The sequence below is a fragment of the Mesoplodon bidens genome, assembly GCF_964165515.1.
Source record: "Mesoplodon bidens genome assembly, chromosome: 7".
NCBI classification, from domain to species: Eukaryota; Metazoa; Chordata; class Mammalia; order Artiodactyla; family Ziphiidae; genus Mesoplodon; species Mesoplodon bidens.
In genome coordinates this window covers 60,572,174-60,593,021 of record NC_138164.1, presented here as the reverse complement: position 1 = coordinate 60,593,021, position 20,848 = coordinate 60,572,174, and the positions used below count along the sequence as shown (strand labels likewise).

General features: G+C 41.3%; 2 protein-coding genes across 5 annotated transcripts in view; one reads left to right on the top strand and one right to left on the bottom strand.

Annotated features, from left to right (window-relative positions):
• The window catches only part of MRPL48 (mitochondrial ribosomal protein L48), a 51,104-nt gene extending 31,007 nt beyond the window's left edge, over positions 1-20,097 (bottom strand). For 2 of the 4 annotated variants that reach the window (XR_014016269.1, XM_081239111.1), the window contains exons 1-3: positions 19,962-20,096; positions 9,369-9,421; positions 8,107-8,144 (exon numbers count right to left, since the gene is read on the bottom strand). Coding sequence is in view for 3 of the 4 variants with exons in the window: in XM_081239111.1 (XP_081095237.1) it covers positions 8,107-8,144; positions 9,369-9,421; positions 19,962-19,982 (112 nt within the window). In the remaining variant the exon portion in view is untranslated. Of the gene's footprint in view, positions 1-8,106; positions 8,145-9,368; positions 9,422-19,961 lie in introns of all 4 variants that reach the window. The other 2 variants (XM_081239113.1, XM_081239112.1) reach the window with 2 other exon arrangements.
• Positions 5,691-6,733, top strand: LOC308619887 (large ribosomal subunit protein eL13-like). Its single transcript, XM_081239114.1, has one exon. The coding sequence runs from the start codon at positions 6,046-6,048 to the stop codon at positions 6,397-6,399; it is 354 nt and encodes a 117-aa protein (XP_081095240.1). The 5' UTR covers positions 5,691-6,045; the 3' UTR covers positions 6,400-6,733.
• Positions 20,098-20,848: the final 751 nt, after the last annotated feature.

The window sequence follows — 20,848 nt, the reverse complement described above, 5'->3', positions numbered from 1 at the left end:
GTGGTTTCAAGTAGCAGAACCAAAAGTGATCTTTGAGATGATGACACATCTTAGGTGAAAATGCCACAAATGCTTGCCTCATCCTCTAATCTACTGGAATTCCTTGGCAAGGAGGCATTTTCAAATTTAGTTTGGGGCAATTTCTATAATTAGAGCAGTTGGTTAATTAAGAAGCTGGTTCAAACTACTGTTAAATTAACCCTTTTCTCTCTTAAATGAAAGGTTTTTGGTCAAATTACCAGTAGTTAAACTGCTTAATTAGCCAGTTGTTTTCATTATAAAATTTACAAGTTTGAAAGCCTCTGATTTCCATTAAGTTCAACTGAATTTTTTCCCCTGCTTGTGTCATTAAGCTGGTTTCCTGCTGTCATATTAACATTGCAGCCTCTTGAGAGAAAAAGCAACTCTTTTCGTTGAAGAAGATACAAAACCCCATGATTTCAAAAGGAGGCTTTGAAAATCTTTCAGTTAGTACAATTATAGAATGTAATCATGTATTGACTTCTCCCACAACACATCCCTTCCCTTTATATATGCCAGAGCCAACTGTCCTTCAATGTCCTTGTTTACTAAACTGGGAACTAAACCCATCAATCCAGGATGGGGATAAACAACTTCATTTTAATTATTTCTCCTTCAAAATTGGAACAAGCATTTTGGCAGGGCTATGCAGGAGGGAAAGAGGAAAAAGCTGGAGTAACCCCAGCCAAGAGTCTAATTACAGGACATTTTCTCCATCCAATACACATCCCTGAAGGGCAGATACACCCCAGCACGTGGCAAATGGTATGTGCTCAGTAAGCATTGGGGTGTTTTTGTTTGCTTGTTTTGTTTTGAAATTCTAGATATATTTTACCAAGACAATCTGCAATGATTTGGCTCTGGCGGCTACCCACTTTTTTCAAAATCTCTTTTCAAACTTCTTTCAGTTTTTCTAATTACACTGAACTATTTGGACTTGAACGTACCATGTTTTTTTTTTAATAAATTTATTTAATTAATTTATTTATTTTTGGCTGTGTTGGGTTTGCATTGCTGCGTGTGGGCTTTCTCTAGTTGCGGCAAGCGGGGGCTACTCTTCGTTTTGTGATGCGTGGGCTTCATTGCGGTGGCTTCTTTTGTTACAGAGCACGAGCTCTAGGCACGCGGGCTTCAACAGTTGTAGCATGCAGGTTCAGTAGTTGTGGCTCGCGGGCTCTAGAGTGCAGGCTCAGTAGTTGTGGCGCATGGGCTTAGGTGCTCTGTGGCATGTGGGATCTTCCCGGACCAGGGCTCGAAACGTGTCCCCTGCATTGGCAGGCGGATTCTTAACCACTGAGCCACCAGGGAAGTCCCGAATGTACCATGTTTTGATGACTCCACCTTTTTGCTCATGCTATAATAAGAAGAGTCTGAGTTCCCTTCATTTAACCTCTTTAGACCTCTTTATATATTTACTTCTACCTCTCAATGTACGTTTAAATCAGTAAGAAAAAGACGGTCACTACAATGAGGCCCATCCCTTAGAGAGAGCAGCTGGGATGGTACCCAGGGCCCACAGAGAGTATGATGTGTAAAGGTAGGAATAGGACACTGCTTCCTTCTCTTCTTTTCCGAACACCATTATAATTCGATTTTGAAATTTCTGACTTTAAAGAAATCTCAAAGACGCATGAAAAATGCCAACAAAGCTGTGTCCTTTCAAAGAGAATTACCTTGGCATGCTGATATTGGTGAGTTACCCTGGGCCTTGGAGCCTTCTAGGCACTGAGATTCCACAATTGAAATGGGCAAAGGAACCGATAAATGGCCAGTAAATGTATGAAAATATGTTCAACCAACTAGTAATCAAAGACATGCAAATTACAAATACAAGGGATGGCATTTTTTAACTTATTAATATCAGCAAATATTAAAAAAATAACAATGTTGATAAGTGTATAAAAAGGGATTCTCAAATACCAAAAAATCTATAAAATGGTACAATGTTTCTGAAGAGCAATTTGGCAATACACATCAATAGCTTTAAAAATGTGCATTTTGGGACTTCCCTGGTGGCACAGTGGTTAAGAATCTGCCTGCCAATGCAGGGGACATGGGCTTGATCCCTGGTCCGGGAAGATCCCACATGCTGCAGAGCAACTAAGCCCGCACGCTGCAACTACTGAGCTCACGTGCCACAACTACTGAGCCTGTGTGCTGCAACTACTGAAGCTTGCATGCCTAGAGCCCGTGCTCGGCAACAAGAGAAGCCACCACAATCAGAAGCTCGCGCACCGCAACGAAGAGTAGCCCCCGCTCGCCACAAATAGAGAAAGCCTGCGTGCAGCAACAAAGACCCAGTGCAGCCAAAAAAAAAAAAATTAAAATGTGCATTTCCTTTGACCCAACAATTAAACTTTTAGAAATATATCCTATGTAAATAATCACAAAAGGGCAGAAATACTAATGTACAAGGATGTTTATCGTAGTGTTGTTTACATTGCAAAATTTTGGAGACAACTTACATTTCTCCAAATAGGAAGCTGTTTGAGTAAATTGTTACTGTCCCTACCTCTCTTGTCAAAAGGATCTTTTATTCAACTGGATTTTTTTCAACAGCATTTAACATGCCCCATTTAATCCAGTTTCAAAAGCAAAATAAAACAAAAAACTACCTCGGAATCAGATACTAAAATATACCTCAAAACTACAGTAACCAGTAGTATTAAAACAGCTTGGTACTGGTATCAAATATACAGACAGATCTATAAAACAATACTAAGTTACAATACAGTAGTTCTAGATCCATATGGAAACTTATTATATGATAAGGTGACATTCTCAAATCTATGGGGAAAAGATGGATGTTTCAATAAATGTTAAAACAACTGGCCATGGGACTTCCCTGGCGGTGTAGTGGTTAAGAATCCACCTGCTAATCCAGGGGACATGGGTTTGAGCCCTGGTTGGGGAAGATGCCACATGCCGCAGAGCACCTAAGCCCATGTGCCACAGCTACTGAGCCTGCGCTCTAGAGCCCGCGAGCCACAACTACTGAGCCCACATGCCACAACTACTGAAGCCTGCGTGCCTAGTGCCCGTGCTCTGCAACAAAGAGAAGCCACAGCAATGAGAAGCCCACGCACCGCAACGAAGGGTAGCCCCCGCACGCCGCAACTAGAGAAAGCCCATGCACAGCAACAAAGACCCAACGCAGCCAAAAATAAATTAATTAATTAAATAAATTTTAAAAAGAACTTCCATTTAAAAAAAAGAACTATATAAAAAGTTCTTACAAATCAAAAATGAAAAAGCAAACAATTCAAAAGAAAAATGGGCAAAAAATATATGCAGGCAGTTTACAAGAAAAGAAATACAAATGGCCAAAAAAATATGAAAAGATGACAAACTTTCTCAAGAAATGCAAATTAAAATGAGACAATTTTCACCAGCAAAAAAGTAAGATGTTTTGTAAAATCCAGTTTTGGCAGGAAAATAGAAATGTAAATTAATACAACTTCTCTGAAGGGCAATCTGACAATACTTACCAAAATTTTCAACTGACAACCCATTGACTCAGCAATTTCAGTTCCAGGAATTTAACTTACAAATGTACAGAACAAGTTTATAAAGATGTATAGAAACAGTTGTTGCAGCATTTTTTGAAATAACAAAAACTAAAAACAAGCTAAATGTCCAGCATTATAACATATATGTTCATATATGCATAAAACTTTCCTGAAAAATATACAAGAAACTGCTATCGATGCATAACACTGAGGAGTGAGACTAGGTGGGAAATAGAAAAAATTCAATCTTTCATCATACACCCTTTTGTCAATTTATATTTATTTTTACCATTTGCATGCTTTTATAATTTTTTTTTTTTTTTTTTTTTTTTTTTTTTTTTTTTTTTCTTTTTGCGGTATGCGGGCCTCTCACTGTTGTGGCCTCTCCCGTTGCGGAGCACAGGCTCCGGATGCGCAGGCCCAGCGGCCATGGCTCACGGGCCCAGCCGCTCCGCGGCATATGGGATCCTCCCAGACCGGGGCACGAACCCGTATCCCCTGCATCGGCAGGCGGACTCTCAACCACTGCGCCACCAGGGAGGCCCTATAATTTTTAACAGTTGATAATTTTAATATATTTTTAAAACCTTCCTTGGAATACATACCAGTTCAAAATGAACTTTTTCTCTGGTTATGGGATAAGGGATGATACCAAGAGTAGGGAATAAATGGGTCTTGAACATAATCCTTATTTTTTAACACACAAGAAAAAAAATGAAAGTCTAACAAAATGTTAATAATTGCCAAATCTGGGTTTATTTGACATATCACCCTTTTCACTTTTTTATAACTTTTTATATCTTTCAAAATTAAAGGTATAATTAAGAGAAAAATAACCATCAAAAAAAAATCTTTCCTTAATCCCACATCCCTCTCCAGCTCCTGCCAATTCTCTCTCCTCCCATTCAAAGACAAACTTCTTAAACGTTCTGTCTGTAATAGCTTTCTCTAACTCCTGAACTCCCATTCACCTGTCAATGCAGTTGATTTCCACAACAGACCTCACCACACCTACACAGATACTACTCTCCCTAAGGTCACCTCTGTTGTCGAAACCAAGGAACGACGTTAGTTCATGTCTTTTGCGATCCCCTCTCAGCAGCACACAGCTGAAACTGTAATGTGGTTAACCACTCTTTCCTTCCTGAAACACTCTCCTTTTGGCTGCCATGAAACTATACTAACCTGGTTTTCTCCTACCACGTTGGCCTCCCTTTTCAAGCTCATTAGCCATATCTTGCACCCTCTACCCAATTTTTTAATGTTGGAATTCCTCAGGGCCTGATCCTTGGGCCTCTTCTCTACTTGTTCTCCTCAGGTAGTCTCATTCATTCCCAAGACTTCAATTAAAATCAACAATATGATGACTTCCAAATTCACAGTTTCAACCCAAACCTATATTTTGAGCTCAAGATCAGTGTCTCCAATGGACTACTTAGTATATCTTCCTCACAAGCACTCCAACTCAACATGTTCAAAACCAGACTCAGATTCTTACCCTACAAGTTGTTCCATTTAAGGCAGTATATTCAAAATAATTATGTAGATATTTATTTATTTATTATAGTAGAAACATGTTCACCATAGATTAAGTAGAAAAAAAGATTATGAAGCATTATATATAATTTGTTCCCATTACTGCAAGACAAAAAAATACACACACACACACACACATGCATGCACACGCACACAAAGAGAGAAAGAAACGCCTAGAAAAAGACCTGGTAGGATATACACCAGAATGTTAAGCAATAATCTCTGGATGGTAGGATTACAAGTGATTTTTATTTTCTTCAGCTCCTTCAGATTCTTCGTGTGTGTATTGTGTGTGTGTGTGTGTGTGTTTATTTTCCATATTCTCTAAAATGGCTGCTTTTCACTTTTATGATCAGATTTTCTCAGTTTTTTTTTTTCCTCTCCTGATAGGATGCAATATGAAGTTCAGAGCATCAGTTATTAAGTTTTCTTGCTAAAATTGTGTAACTTGAATCTAGAAAAGCTTTTAGATGTAACTTCTAGTTTGTAGGAAAGGAACAGAAGGACATATTATAAAATACCGCACAGAAATAATCAAATTAAAAAGGGAGGAAATTTTATAAGTCAAATGGTCCAGCCTAATCAAAAAGCAACTGTTGTAGAAATAAATTAGTGAAAGATCTGTTCTGCATTAAAGGTGACATCATAGCAAAATGCAAAGCATGAACCATCATTGGCTCTTGGTTATAAACAACCTCATAAAAGACTTTTGGGGGACAACTGGGGAAATGGATAGAGTATTAGATGACATGGGGGCATTATTATTAATTTTCTTCAGGGAGATAATGCTATTGTGGTTCTTTAATAGAATGTAGAGAATATCCTTGTTTCTAGAAATGCATGCTTAAGTATTCAGGGGTGAAGTATCATAACATCTGATCAAGAAAGCTAACATGGGTGCGCGCGACCTCGGGCCGCCGCGCCCGGGCCCTAACTCGCTCTCCGTCCTCCCTGTTCCCCAGGCCAGTTGGCCACAGCCATGGCGCCCAGCCGTAATGATATGATCCTGAAGCCCCACTTCCACAAGAACTGGCAGCGGCACGTGGCCACATGGTTCAACCAGCCGGCACGCAAGATCCGCAGGAAGACCTCAGCCCCCAAGAAGGGAGACAGCTCTGCTGCAAAGCTCAAATTGGCCACCCAGCTGACCGGACCAGTCATGCCCATATGGAACATCTACAAGAAGGAGAAGGCCAGAGTTATCACAGAGGAGGAGAAGAACTTCAAGGCCTTCGCCAGTCTCTGCATGGCCCACGCCAATGCCCAGCTCTTTGGCATCTGGTCAAAAAGGGCCAAGGAAGCTACAGAACAGGATGTTGAAAAGAAAAAATAAAGTGCTGTTGGCAACTTGTTATTAAAAAAAAAAAAAAGAGGGGCTTCCCTGGTGGTGTAGCGGTTGAGAGTCTGCCTGCCGATGCAGGGGACATGGGTTCGTGCCCCGGTCCGGGAAGATCCCACATGCCGTGGAGCGGCTGGGCCCGTGAGCCATGGCCGCTGAGCCTGCGCGTACCACAAAAAAAAAAAAAGAAAGCTAACATGACAAAATGTTAACAACAGTTGAATCTAAGTAATGGGTATAGAAGTGTTCATTATAATATTCTTTTGGGAAAAATTATTTCTTATAACACTGTAAGGTTCCAAATGGCGAGGATTATATCATCTTAATTTTGTTCCCCCAGCACCTAAAACACAGCCTGGTCCAATAAATGTTTGTTGATAGAATGAATAAATAAAAAGAAGCACATATTTTGAGAAGCTGGGCTTTAGGCCTGGTAGAAGTGGTGATTCTCTACACATTGCCACCATCTTCTGAAATAATTAATGGATGTAAAACTTCTTATGCACTGCATGGCACATACTAGGCATTCAGTAAATGTTAGTTCCCTTCCTTGCTCCCATTCCTTTATTTCTGATACTTTTTTTTTTTTTTTGGCCACACCACGTGGCTTACAGGATCTTAGTTCCCCGACCAGGGATCGAACCCGTGCCCCCTACAGTGGAAGTGTGGAGTCCTAACCACTGGACCACCAGGGAATTCCCTCTTTCTGATACTCTTCAGTCAAAAAACAGATGTCATTACTATCCAATGGCTGCTTTGAAATTTGTCATATAATAGACAAAGCAAAATTGGCAAATAATAGTGTTGAAACAGATTGAAATTCATTGAGTTGACCAGATTGAATGAACACTCATTTTGGATAAAATACTGAAAGAAAAGCCTTAGCCTGGTAGATAGTGGACATGAAAGACAGGTCTGAAATAGTAGCAAGAATAATAATAATACTAACTTTTTTTTTTTTTTTTTTTTTTTTTGCTGTACGCGGGCCTCTCACTGCTGTGGCCTCTCCCGTTGCGGAGCACAGGCTCCGGACACACAGGCTCCACGGCCATGGCTCGCGGGCCCAGCCGCTGCGCGGCATGTGGGATCTTCCGGGATAGGGGCACGAACCCGTGTCCCCTGCATCGGCAGGCGGACTCTCAACCACTGCGCCACCAGGGAAGCCCAATACTAACTTTTTAAAAAATATATTTATTTATTTGGTTGTGTTGGGTCTTAGTTGTGGCATGCGGGATCATTTTTTAGTTGTGGCAATGTGGGATCTAGTTCCCTGACCAGGGATCGAACGTGGGCCCGCTGCATTGGGAGTGCGGAGTCTTAGCCGCTGGACCATCAGGGAAGTCCCAATACTAACTTTTTTTGAGCACTTTATATGTTCTATCTCACTGAATCTTCAAATAATTCACTGTAGTTTGTACTATAATTCTCCTCATTTTTTAAAGTGAGGAAACCAAGCTATGGAGAGGTACTTCAAAGTCACAGAATAGTATGTGGTAGAGTTGGAATCCAAACTTACTACCGAACTCTTGCTCTTAAACCACTACTTTATGTTCTTGCCCTTTGTCCTGTTCCATGTGAGGGGTAGGATTTGGTCCCAGGCACTCTTCTCAAATATATGTTAGGCATCTTTTTAGACAAAATTATTATAGAGTTAGAGGGTCACTTAAAGCAGGAAGACTACATCAGGAAATAACTGTTTACCTGCAGAACAGATGGGATTCTCTCCTGAGGTTCTGAACCTAAAAAGAGGAAGAAAGTATGTTGAATACAATTAGATACCCACATCTATTTGAAAAGCTACCAAAACTTGTATGCTCCTCATTAAGGATATATCAATGCTACATATTTCCTTATTTCCTCCTTCTCTTCTTTCCGTAAACGTTATTAAGTACTTACTATGGGTCAATCTGTTAGGTCCTGAGGATGCAAAAGTAAGTAAAATGTCTCTATCTATGGTCTAGTTGGGAGGGTATGTAAACAGATGCGAGCCACAGTACAGTGCTTATCCAGAACAAAATCATGTACAAGATTTGGTGTAATACAAAGGAAAGCATGCTCATGAGGGGTGAAACTATTTGAAATGAGGTTTTCAAAATTAAGAACTATTCTCGGGCTTCCCTGGTGGCTCAGTGGTTGAGGATCTGCCTGCAGATGCAGGGGACACGGGTTCGTGCCCCGGTCTGGGAAGATCCCACATGCCACGGAGCGGCTGGGCCCGTGAGCCATGGCCGCTGAGCCTGCACGTCCAGAGCCTGTGCTCCGCAACGGGAGAGGCCACAACAGTGAGAGGCCCGCGCGCCGCCAAAAAAAAAAAAAAATTAAGAACTATTCTCGATTATTTAGCCCCACAGGAAAAGCATTCTAGGCAGAGGTATGAAAATAGTATATCTGGGGAACAGCAAGCAGGTGGATGTGAGTGGCACTTAAGCAGCAGGGAAGGGGGCAGGGTAAAAGAGGTAATCAGGGGTCAGGTTATGAAAACCTCAAACACTGTGTTAAGGAGTTTTGTCTTTACTCTGTGTGGGCAGTGGGAAGCTCCTGGCAGTTTAATCACAAAAGTGATATGATCAAGTTTAAGTTTTAGAAAGTTAACCCTGGCAATAGGTGAGCAATGAATAGGAAGACGTGAAACTGAGGGAAGAGGACCAGTGAAGTCGTTCTTGCAATAGCCTTGCATTATTCGAACATATTTCAAAAGCAAGGCTGACAGGATTTATTTAAGAATTAGATGTAGAGTGAGAGAAACAACAGTGTCAAGGATGATTCCAAGTATTTTGTCCTGAGCAACTAGATGAATGGAGTTGTCATTTACTGAGAATGGGGAAGGAGTAAGTTTGCAGGGGAGTTAATGCTTGAGATGCTTAGTAAACATGTAAGTGGAGATGATGAAAGAAGAATGCTGTGTGAACCACCTAGTGGAATGCAAATATTAGCTATATTTTTACTGTTATTAATATCCTTACCTCAAGAGGGAAAAGGCTTGCTTAAAAATGGTGTCATTCCTCAGACACAGCGCCTACAGCAAAATAGCCATGTTAGAACAATTGTAAGCATTCACAGATCTCCAAGTACCTCTCACAAAGAGGCTAGAAACCCACAGTACACATAACAAAATGGAACCAAAGTCTCTTGTCTAGCAAAGAAACTGCCCTACAGTTAATACCAAACATGCAGGTAAACCAAGGCCATCTTCTTTCCTATTCTACCCACTACAGAAAATGCTCGAAAAACAGAAGCCCAACCCCCCTGCACTACTTGGGTTGCTTTTTTTTCACCCTATTTCCCCTTTCTAATTTGATTTATATTTTCTTTTTTTTAATACTTATTTATTTTATTTATTTATTCATTTTCTTGGCTGCGTCAAGTCTTAGTTACAGCATGTGGGATCTTTCGTTGCAGCATGCGGACTTCTCTCTAGTTGTGGCGTGCAGGTTTTCTCTCTCTAGTTGTGGCACACAGACTCCAGGGTGCATGGGCTCTGTAGTTTGTGGCACATGAGCTCAGTAGTTGTGGCACGTGGGCTTAGTTGCCCCACAGCATGTGGGATCTTAGTTCGCTGACCAGGGATCGAACCTGCGTCCCCTACATTGGAAGGCGGATTCTTTACCACTGGACAACAGGGAAGTCCTTAATTTATATTTTCTAATATCAATCAACAACTATTATGTATGTGTCAAGCACAGTCGCCATGCAAGGGACTTTCTGAACTCTTCCCTAATTCTCAAAACACTGCAAGGCAATTTTACAGGTGAGGCAACTGAGGCCCATAGAATTTATATTCCAAGAAATTATAGCTAATAAGTGGCTAAGAGGACTGTTTTACTCCAAAGACTATGCCTCTATTACACCACACTCTCTTAATAATAATAATAATAATAATAATAATAATAATAATATATCAACATGAACAAAACAATAATAATGAGAGGAGGCAGTTGCAGGGGCAGCTTCCCCCACTCCCCACAATCTTACTCCCAACAACCCAGTTATTTTAATCTCACTCTGCCCTGCTGGCACCTACTCAAAAGATCACTGCTATAGGTTTACTAAGGAAGTGCTTAACATAAAGGAGTTCTTTTTATAAAGTAACTAGATAATAAATAATAAGTGCCCTTAAGGTCCCATAACACAAAGAGAAAATCCTGTCCACTATTGAGGAACAATTTCAGTTCCTTCAACATTTATGTCTTAAAAGCCTATTATGTGTAAAAGCCTTCAGAAACAAAGGGAAGTCTGAGAAACTGTCATAGACAAGAGGAACCTAAGCAGACATGATGACTAAATGTAATATAATATACTGGATGGGATCCTACCTAGAACAGAAAAAGCACACTGGATTTTAAAAAATGAAAGAAATATGAATAAAGTATGGACTTAATAATAATATATCAATATCAGTTTATTAATTATGAAAAACATACCATACTAATGTAAGATAATAACAGGGAAAACTGGATATGAAGTATATGGGAATTCTTTGTACTATCTTTGCAACTTTTCTGTAATTCTAAAACTGTTCTAAATTTTATTTTTTTAAAGCCTATTATGGGGACTTCCCTGGTGGTCCAGTGGGTAGGACTCTGCGCTCCCAGTACAGGGGGCCTGGGTTCGATCCTTGGCTGGGGAACTAGATCCTGCACGCATGCCGCATCTAAGAGTTCGCATGCCGCAACTAAGAGTCCACATACCACAACTAGGAAGGCTGCATGCCACAACTAAGAGCCCTCATGCTGCAACTAAGACCCGGCACAGCCCAAATAAGTAAGTAAATAAATAAATATTTTTTTAAATTAAGAAAAAAAAGCCTGGACTTCCCTGGTGGCGCAGTGGTTAAGAATCCGCCTGCCAATGCAGGGGACACGGGTTCAATCCCAGGTCCAGGAAGATCCCACATGCCACGGAGCAACTAAGCCTGTGTGCCACAACTAGCGAGCCTGCACTCTACAGTCTGCGAACTACAACCACTAAGCCCACACACCACAACTACTGAAGCCCGCATGCTCTACAGCCCATGCGCTGCAACTACTGAGTCCATGTGCTTAGAGCTTGTGCTCCACAACAAGAGAAGTCACCACAACGAGAAGCCCACGCACCGCAACGAAGAGTAGCCCCTGCTCGCCACAACTAGAGAAAGCCCACGCGCAGCAACGAAGACCCAACGAGGCCAAAAATAAATAAAGTTTTTAAAAATAAAAATAGATTTTTTAAAAAAGCCTATTATGTGTCAACTAGTGTGCTGAATATGAAAGGGACTGTAAAAACAAAATATAACAACATGAATGAACTTGGAAACATTATGCTAAATAAAAGAAGACAGTCACAAAGGGCCAATATTGTATGACTCCATTTATATGAAATAGCCAGAATAGGAAAATCTATAGAGAAAGAAAGACTAGTGGTTGCCTAGGGCTGGGGGGGTCTGGGGAGCTGGGGATGACAACTAAGGGATATGGGTTTTTTTCTGGGGCGATGAAAGTGTTCTAAAATTGATTGTAGTGATGGTTGCACAACTCTATAGATATTAAAAGCCATTGAATTGTATACTATAAATGGACAAATTATATGGTATATGACTTATATCTCAATAAAGCTGTTTAAAAAATGTAAGCACAACCCCTGTCTTATAGGAATTTGAATGGCTGAAGATATGAATACACATTTGTATTAAACAGCTAAGCAATACCACAGTATTATATGATTAAGTCAAAATAGGTGCACAAACAACAAGCACCTCTGGCAGGGAATCCAGGTGTTGATGGCCAGGAGAAGTTCTTAGCTTTTGGGGTGTTATAGATCAGATATTGCTGATAATCTCCCCCAAATCATGATCCTTCTCCCCAGACAAATACATATAGACACGAATATACAAAAGTTTGCATACTTAGCAGAGGGAACTATATTCTTATAATAACCTATAATGGAAAAGAATACGAAAAAGAATCTATATATATAATATGTGTATATATATACATATATATATAACTGAATCACTTTGCTGTACACCTGAAACACTGTAAATCAACTCTACTTCAATTTTTTTAAATGTAGCAGGTGGGGACTTCCCTGGTGGCCCAGTGGTTAAGACTCCACGCTTCCAATGCAAGGGGCACGGGTTCGATTCCTGGTCGGGGAACTAAGATCCCGCATGCCGCATGGTGTGGCCAAAAAAAAAAAAAAAAAATTTAAATGTAGTATGTAGAACCAAATAAATTAAGTAAGTAAGGGGGAAGAAACGTTTGCATACTACTTCAAGAGATTCACTGAAACTCTTAACATCACCCATAGGCCACTATGCTAAACCAAGAGATCAAGGGCAAGAGTCATATCATCTTCCTGTTGTTTTAGTAAATAAATAAATGATTAGGAAGAAGTGAATAAGTGACAATCATTGCTACCATTTATTACCACCCACATCTATCTTGTTGAGCACCTACCATGTGTCTAAATCATAATTCCATTACAGGATAAGTATTATTATCCCATTTTACAGTTGGGGAAACTGAGATTAAGTAATTTACCCAAAGTCAAACAGCTACTTTCAGAACTAGCATAGGATCTTAGGTTTCTCTGACTCCAAAGCCTATAATTTTTCCACTATTCTACACCCTCTCTGCCATAAATGAATGTATTAGTGTTTAGGAATTCAGCGGGGGAAATGATCAAATTTAGGAAAAGTCTCTCAGAGAATGTGAGGTCATGAAGATTGGGAAGGATATGAATAACAGAAGGAAGGACAAAGTATGCAGACAATCCTAAAAATGACAATTAAATCAGATACTAAAAGACTTTGTAAACATGTGTAGAATATGCTTAACCTTTTATTGGCCAGAATAAAAGACAGAGCAGGCAACTGGGAGCCCCAGGACACAGGAGCTCTGGCTGGCTCCTCCCACATTGGTCACCATACTAGTGATTGGCTAGTAATTTTCCCCTCTCTGGAGTTAGAACAGATGACTCTAACGTCCCTCCAGGTGCAAGATCTATCAACCACGACAAACAGAATAGAAATCAGAGTGAACAGAATGTATTCTTAAGTGGGTCACTTCATACAGAAGAGGTATTGGATGGGAAGAAAGATCTAGATGAGACTGATTTTTCCTCACTTTAATTGTTCATATTTCTGAGTCTCCACAATAGCTATGGATTTAATTATCTAAAAGCCAAACCTTTTTTTTTTTTTTTTTTTTGCTGTACGCGGGCCTCTCACTGCTGTGGCCTCTCCCGTTGCGGAGCACAGGCTCCGGACGCGCAGGCTCAGCGGCCATGGCTCACGGGCCCAGCCGCTCCGCGGCACGTGGGATCTTCCCGGACCGGGGCACGAACCCGTGTCCCCTGCATCGGCAGGCGGACTCTCAAACACTGCGCCACCAGGGAAGCCCAAGCCAAACCTTTTTAAAGGTTGACAACTGTCTGGAAGACATTCAAACTGTGGTGTGAACTCTCCCTTTCAGCTCTGGGAAACGTGCTTCCTCTCCCCTGCAATGCTCGGCATCACTTATCAGGACAAAAGTAATCTATTTTGGGACTATATCCACAAATATTCTCTCCCCGCAGTCAGCAAATGAAGAGCAGCTCCAGCTCTGGACCAAATGGAAGAAAAGGCCAGTGACTCTACTGAATGAATGAATGAGGACAGAGCTGTTGCAGTGGGTTACAAAAATACTTGTCCCATGAGCTCGGGAGTCAGGAACCAGAAAAGGACTACACAGCTACTTAAGAACTGAAGTCACGGGGCAAAATCTATGGTGTGTGAGTAGCTTCAGACACCAGAGCCCTGGGGTGGATGGTGACAGAAGTAGGTAAGGGGCCCATGAGGCAAGCAACTGTCTTATGAATATTAACAGAATATATTTGTATATTAACAAATATTATTTAAAATAGCATTGTTACTATCACTTATTGAGTACATCCTTTGTGCTAAGCACTCTGCTCAATCTTTACACCAATCCTCTAATAGAGGCATTGAAATAATTGCCTCTATTTATAGAAGAAAAAACAGAGGCTTAGGTAAATTGCCTAAAGTTATAGGTTTGGTAAGAAGTGCCAAGAATTCAAACCAAATCTGACTCTAAAACCCATGTTTTCCATTCTGCCATACTACCTCTCAAAAGAACAATACCAATTTAATAGCAGCGAAATTCATATAATAATGATAATAATAATAGCCTAAATAATCCTACCATTTGTTGAGCACCTGCTTTATGCCAAACATCATTTGCATTTACCCTCACAACCATTCTGTAAAGTAGATATTTCTACCCCCATATTACTGTGAGGAAACCAAAGCTCAGAAATGTTAATTAATATGTCTGATGCACACAGCTAATACGCGGTGTTCGAGCTGACCTTTTCCTAAGTTCTTTCGAAATTGATTGTAATTTTGCCTTTGGCCATTCTCTTCTGAATGTGTTTAATATGGTGACTATCAAAGCCCGTCTTTGCACTGAGTCTTTAGGCAGTTAGGAACACAGGTTATAGATTCACACAGACCTGGGTTTGAATATCAGCTCCTCCATGTTACTAGCTGTATGATCTTTGGCAAGTCACTTAAGAAATACTTGGGGCTTCCCTGGTGGTGCAGTGCAGGGGACGTGGGTTCGTGCCCTGGTCCGGTAAGATCCCACATGCCGCGGAGCGGGTAGGCCCGTGAGCCACGGTCGCTGAGCCTGTGCGTCCGGAGCCTGTGCTCCGCAATGGGAGAGGCCACAACAGTGAGAGGCCCGCGTACCGCAAAAATAATAAAAAAAAGAAAAGAAAAGAAATACTTGGCCTCACATACTATATCATCTCATTTATATGAAATGACCAGAACAGACAAATCCATAGAGACATAAAGTAGATTAGTGGTTACCAGGGGGTGGGCAGAGGGGGGAATTGAGGAGTATATGCTTATGGGTACAACATTTCTTTTTAGAGTGATGAAAATGTTCTGGAATTAGTGATGATGGCTGAACAACTTTATGAATATACTAAAAACCACCAAATTATCCACTTTAAAGGGGTAAATATCATGGTACGTGAATTATATCTCGATTTTAAAAAGAAAGAAAGAGAGAAAGAGAGATTGAGAGGAAGGGAGGAAGAAAGGAATATCTGGCCTCACACCATATTGCTGGATGGCACTTTTAGGCCACAGCTGAGCTCTGTTAAGCCCAATTCCCTACCTTCCTCCAGGACTTAAATGTTTCAAAACAACTGTGGTCACTGAAATGTAAGCCCAATCCCCTACCATCTCCCCAACTCTCATCCCCATACTCCTCACACTCTCCCTTGATACAAGCTCCCTTGCTTCTCTCTCTTCCAATTTCCTCTGGGCCCTCTGGAACTCCAAACGTGTTCTCATTTCAGGGCCTTCGCACATGCTCTCCCAGTCTAAATTCTATTATTCTTTAAGTCTTAGTCATGTAACATCGCCAAGAAAACTTGCTTGACTGCTCAGACTTACTTGAATTCTGCTGTTATACACACCATATAGCACACAGAATCTTTTTTTTTTGAGGCATTTATCACAATTAGTTAAGTAATTATACTTTTTTATTGAAGTATAGTTGATTTACAATATTTTGTTAGTTTCAGGTATACAGCAAAAGGTAGTTATATGTTTAATTAGTCTATTTTGCTGGAAATATAAGCTCCTTGAAGACAGGAACTACTACATCCCAGCATCTAGCATACTCTGGCACATAGCAAGTGCTCAATAAATATTTGCTGATCAAATTAGTAAATCTCTCCAAACCTCACTTCTTTATCTCTAAACAGGTTATAAAGCAACTCATATAATAAGAACCTGCTGTATAAAAAAATAAGTTAAATAAAAAAACAAAAAAAAACAAAAACTCATAGAGTTGTTGATACTATTAAATTAGATATTATATGAAAAGGACTTAGCAAGTGCAAGGCACATTGTTAATGGTCAAATTGGGAGCAGTGACAATAACTGTGGTGATTGTTCAGTTCCTCATTTATTAAACAATGTACTTTAGTATGTGACAAGTGCTGAAGATAAAACCATGAATAAAATAGAGAAATGTCCCTGTCCTCCAGAACTTACAGTCTAGTAGTGACCAGGAAATAGCCAACTTCTTGACCATTTTGCTGGGCTTTTGGACTCCCTGCCCTGCTAGGCCCTCTGAAATTTCTGTCCTCCTGTTTCATATCTTCTTATGTCCTCCTAATTCATGTCTGTTGATTTGTCATTTTTTTCAATCCTCACTGCTATTTGTTTATATGAACTCTGCTCCATGTTAGCTTTCAGTGTTTTCATTTGAAAACATCTTACTACGCGATCAGTCCCCAAGGTTGCTCCTTCTGGGCTGGTAAGGCTAGCATATCTTTTGTGATCACCACCCCTCCCCTAATTATATCCTTGTGGTTCAAGGGTATGGTAATCCCCGAAAAGAATGGTAATCTGAGGGTGAGTGACATCCAGACCTGAGCTTGACACTCCAGGACCATCCATTTTCTCTGCAAAGTAACTCATCAGGTGAGTCACTACCAATTCCCTGTGCATGTTGACTTCCACAGGCACCATCCTTCCATCTTGATCAAAAAGTATGTTTTCTGAAGTCAGATGACTATCAGCATTAGTGTCTTAATTGGATCAACGCTGCTTTACTACTTCTGTTGACCTAAAGAGGTATGTGATCCCGCCCAGTTTTATTCCAGTAAAGCTGAGCTTCTCACTCATCTAAAATTTGAGATGATTTCTTAGGGTCCCAGGCACTGAGCTGAGAGTTTGCAGTTCTAGTCCCAGCTCTACTGTGTACTTACCACATAATGTCAACATTTTTTCATTCACTTATTCATTCAATATTTATCAGGTCAAGTACACTGTAGGCTGCGTATATACAGACATGAAGAAAATACAGTTGCCTACCCTCAATCTTTCTTTTTTCTTTTATTTTTTCTTTTATTTTATTTTTATTTATTTATTTTGGCTGCATTGGGTCTTCGTTGTTACGTGCAGGCTTTCTCTAGCTGCGGTGAGCGGGGGCCACTCTTTGTTGTGGTGCATGGGTTTCTCATTGCGATGGCTTCTCTTGCTGCAGAGCATGGGCTCTAGGAGCACAGGTTTCAGTAGTTGTGGCATGTGGGCTCAGTAGTTGTGGCTCGCAGGCTCTAGAGCACAGGCTCAGTAGTTGTGGTGCACAGGCTTAGTTGCTCTGCGGCATGTGGGATCTTCCTGGAGCAGGGCTCGAACCCGTGTCCCCTGGATTGGCAGGTGGATTCTTTTTTTTTTTTTTTTTTTTTTTTTTGCGGTACGCGGGCCTCTCACTACTGTGGCCTCTCCCATTGCGGAGCACAGGCTCCAGACGCGCAGGCTCAGCGGCCATGGCTCACGGGCCCAGCCGCTCCATGGCATGTGGGATCCTCCCAGACCGGGGCACGAACCCGTGTCCCCTGCATTGGCAGGCAGACTCTCAACCACTGCACCACCAGGGAAGCCCGGCAGGCGGATTCTTAACTACTGGGCCACCAGGGATGTCCCTACCCTCAATCTTTCTAATGAGGAAAGTAGATGTGCAAATTATTTATTACACTGAAATGAGATCAGTATAATGGGCTGCACAGGTCACAAAGAAGGGAAGGACTGACAACTGGGAAGGTCAAGGAAGGTTTTCATTCCTCATTTCACAGATGAGAGAAACCAAGATTATTATCAAATTAGGGAGATACAAAATACTCAGAAGAGGAAAGGCAGTGGGGTTTTAGGAGGGGTAGAAAATCTAGGCTCAAGTTCAGCACTACCACAAAAGAGACTGTTGACCTATAAGCAAGGCATTCATACATTCAGGCATTTGGTAAAGCATTTGAGAACCTATTATGTATCAGATACTGCACCAGTAGCTTCCACCTCCTTATCTGTTGTGTCTTCCAGTATTATGTCATATCATGAAGCTCAAATAAAATTATGGAAATGAAAGCAGTTTATTAACTATAGAATATCAATATTCCTATTTGTATAGTCCTTCACACTTAGAAAATACTCTTACTTACATTATCTTCTATAATCTTTACAACAATTCCATATGATGGGCACCATTATCTGCATTTACAGATAAGAAACTGAAGCACAGCGAGGTCAAGTAACCTGCCTAAGGTCACACAGCTAGCAAGAGATAGAACACAGGTCTGATGCAAATCCCATGTGTTTTCCTTATAAATGTAAAGCATTAACTAACACTTCCAGACAGGCTGAGACAAGGATGGTCACAAGACTGCATATGATTAGATGCCAAAAGATAATACCAGCTAAGAGTTCAAAAAATAAACAAGCACTTTGGCTGGAATGGTCTGACAGGTTTTAAGGAAAAGATGAGACCTGAGCTGGGCCTTGAACCATGGAGCATTTGGATAGGTGGTGAAAAAGGTGAGGGCATTCCAAGTGAGAAAGCTCCATAAGATCAAAGATTAGGAATCAGCATTTGGTAAATAAAGAAGAGACTACCTGGCCAGAGCAATACGGCAGAACGGAAGAGTGAAGTCAGTAACAAAGGAGTCTGGAAGGGAACAGTGGCGTCAGACCCAGAGGGGCCCTATATGCCCTTGTATCTTTAGGTGATAGCCTATGACAGATTTCCATGGGCTGTTCAGGAGTATAGAATGGCTAAAAACAGTATTCCCTGAACAATGATCCCTCCCTTTCAGCATTCCTCAGAATCAAGGCTCTTAGAGCAGGAGCATGGAGCCACCAATCTGACCATCTTTAACAGTTAAATTTTAAAACTTTGATTTTTTTCTATTATCCTTTCACCAGATCTAGTTAAATTCTCACAATTTGGCTAAAGTGAACAACAGAGAGTTACTTCATTAAGCATGAAGTGAGGTTTGGGACCTTAAGGAAACAAACCTAGAGACATTCAGGGGCTGCCCCGAAGTTAGGACCAATAGATCCATGAGCAGCAATGATCATGCTGTGTATCATGGAGTACAGTGTCCAAGTTAATGCCTCGAATAAAATTTTACCATGAATTACTAAAAAAAAAAAAAAGTCATTATTCTAAGCAGCATGGTACAACTGAAAAAGCACAGCTGAAATCTGTTAAGAGGACAAGGGAAAGTCAAGGAATGCTTTACGTGGTTCACACGGTTTTACTGCAGTCACGTAATTAAGGTTTTGTAAGTAAAAATGTTTTTTTATTATTACCCTTCCCTTGTCGCCAAGTAGCCTCACATCCCAATCTGTTCAGCGAGTCAAAACGGTATTCTTAGAAAAAAATCTGGAAGCTGATGACCTAAAGCAAAATTAAAATGACCTGCTCAAGGTCGAACATATTATTTGGACCTATTCCGCTGTGATTCCCAATGCGGGGCTCCGGCCAATGCGAGGCGAGGGTAGCGCGAAGGGGGGCGTGGCGCGCGGGTTAACGCCCCGGGAGCAGACAACTAAGCGCAACCCTTTGACAAGGCGCCGCACGTGCTTCTGGGAAGGGCCTTGCTCTCTCCCAAGTCTCTTACCCGGACGTCTGCAGCAGCGCGAGAGCCCCGCGGCCACCTCGCAGCTCAGCTCTTTTCACCACCTCCCCCGCGCCCAGCATGCGTGGAAACTACGTTACCTTTCCCAGAGTTCCATTCATCCTTTGCTGCTGCGCGGCCTGTAATTGTGCCAGCTGAAGATCGGCCCAAGAAGCCGCGACCGCCGGGCTTCCGAAAACACTGACGGAACGGCCTCGATCCGGTCCGGTAACAATATCCGACCGAGACTCACTCAACTCCCGCAGCACTTTGGTTCCGGCAGCTTCTGAGGCTCAGTGTCTAGAAATCGCCCACTACAGCTCGTGTCACAATCGCTGCGAATTCTCCGGGCAGAATTAATTGCCATCTCTGTGTTGCCCCAATACTTTACACACAATTCTGCTATTTCATCTGCCATACTATATATTAATTATTTGTTACTTTCTCTTTCCCGTGTTTGATTGCGAGTTCCTCAGGGACTGAAGTTCTGCCTGATTAATTCATTCAAGCGTCTAGCACGGGACGTGGAGATCTGACTTCTAACCTCTATTTAAAAGCTGAATGACCCTAAGTGAGCCTTTCTGACATTCAGTTGCCTCATAATAATTGATAATAACTATTTTTTATTGAGTGACCACTATGTACAGCGCATTATGCTCAGAGCATCAATTTATTCCTCATAAGAAGCCTGTTAATGAGATATTATCACTGGATTTTACATGTAAGGATATTGCAGGAGGTTAAGAGAATTGTCTAAGGCCAACCGACCGAGACAGAGCTGAGTTTCAAACTGTCGCATTTATACAAAGTGTTTTCCCTCTGACATACCCCTTCTCACATGAGATAATGTCACAGCACACATTCATTTACTTATTTTACACGCATCAACCATTTACTTAGCATGACTTTGTGCCAATCCTTTGAACCTTGGGAAGACAGAGATGAATATTTACATGGTCCCTGCCCTTAAGTGGCTCATAGAGGATTG

What these genes read in the sequence shown, in the direction of transcription:
- LOC308619887 (XM_081239114.1), top strand. Translation starts at nt 6,046, where the DNA reads ATGGCGCCCAGCCGTAATGATATGATCCTGAAGCCCCACTTCCACAAG.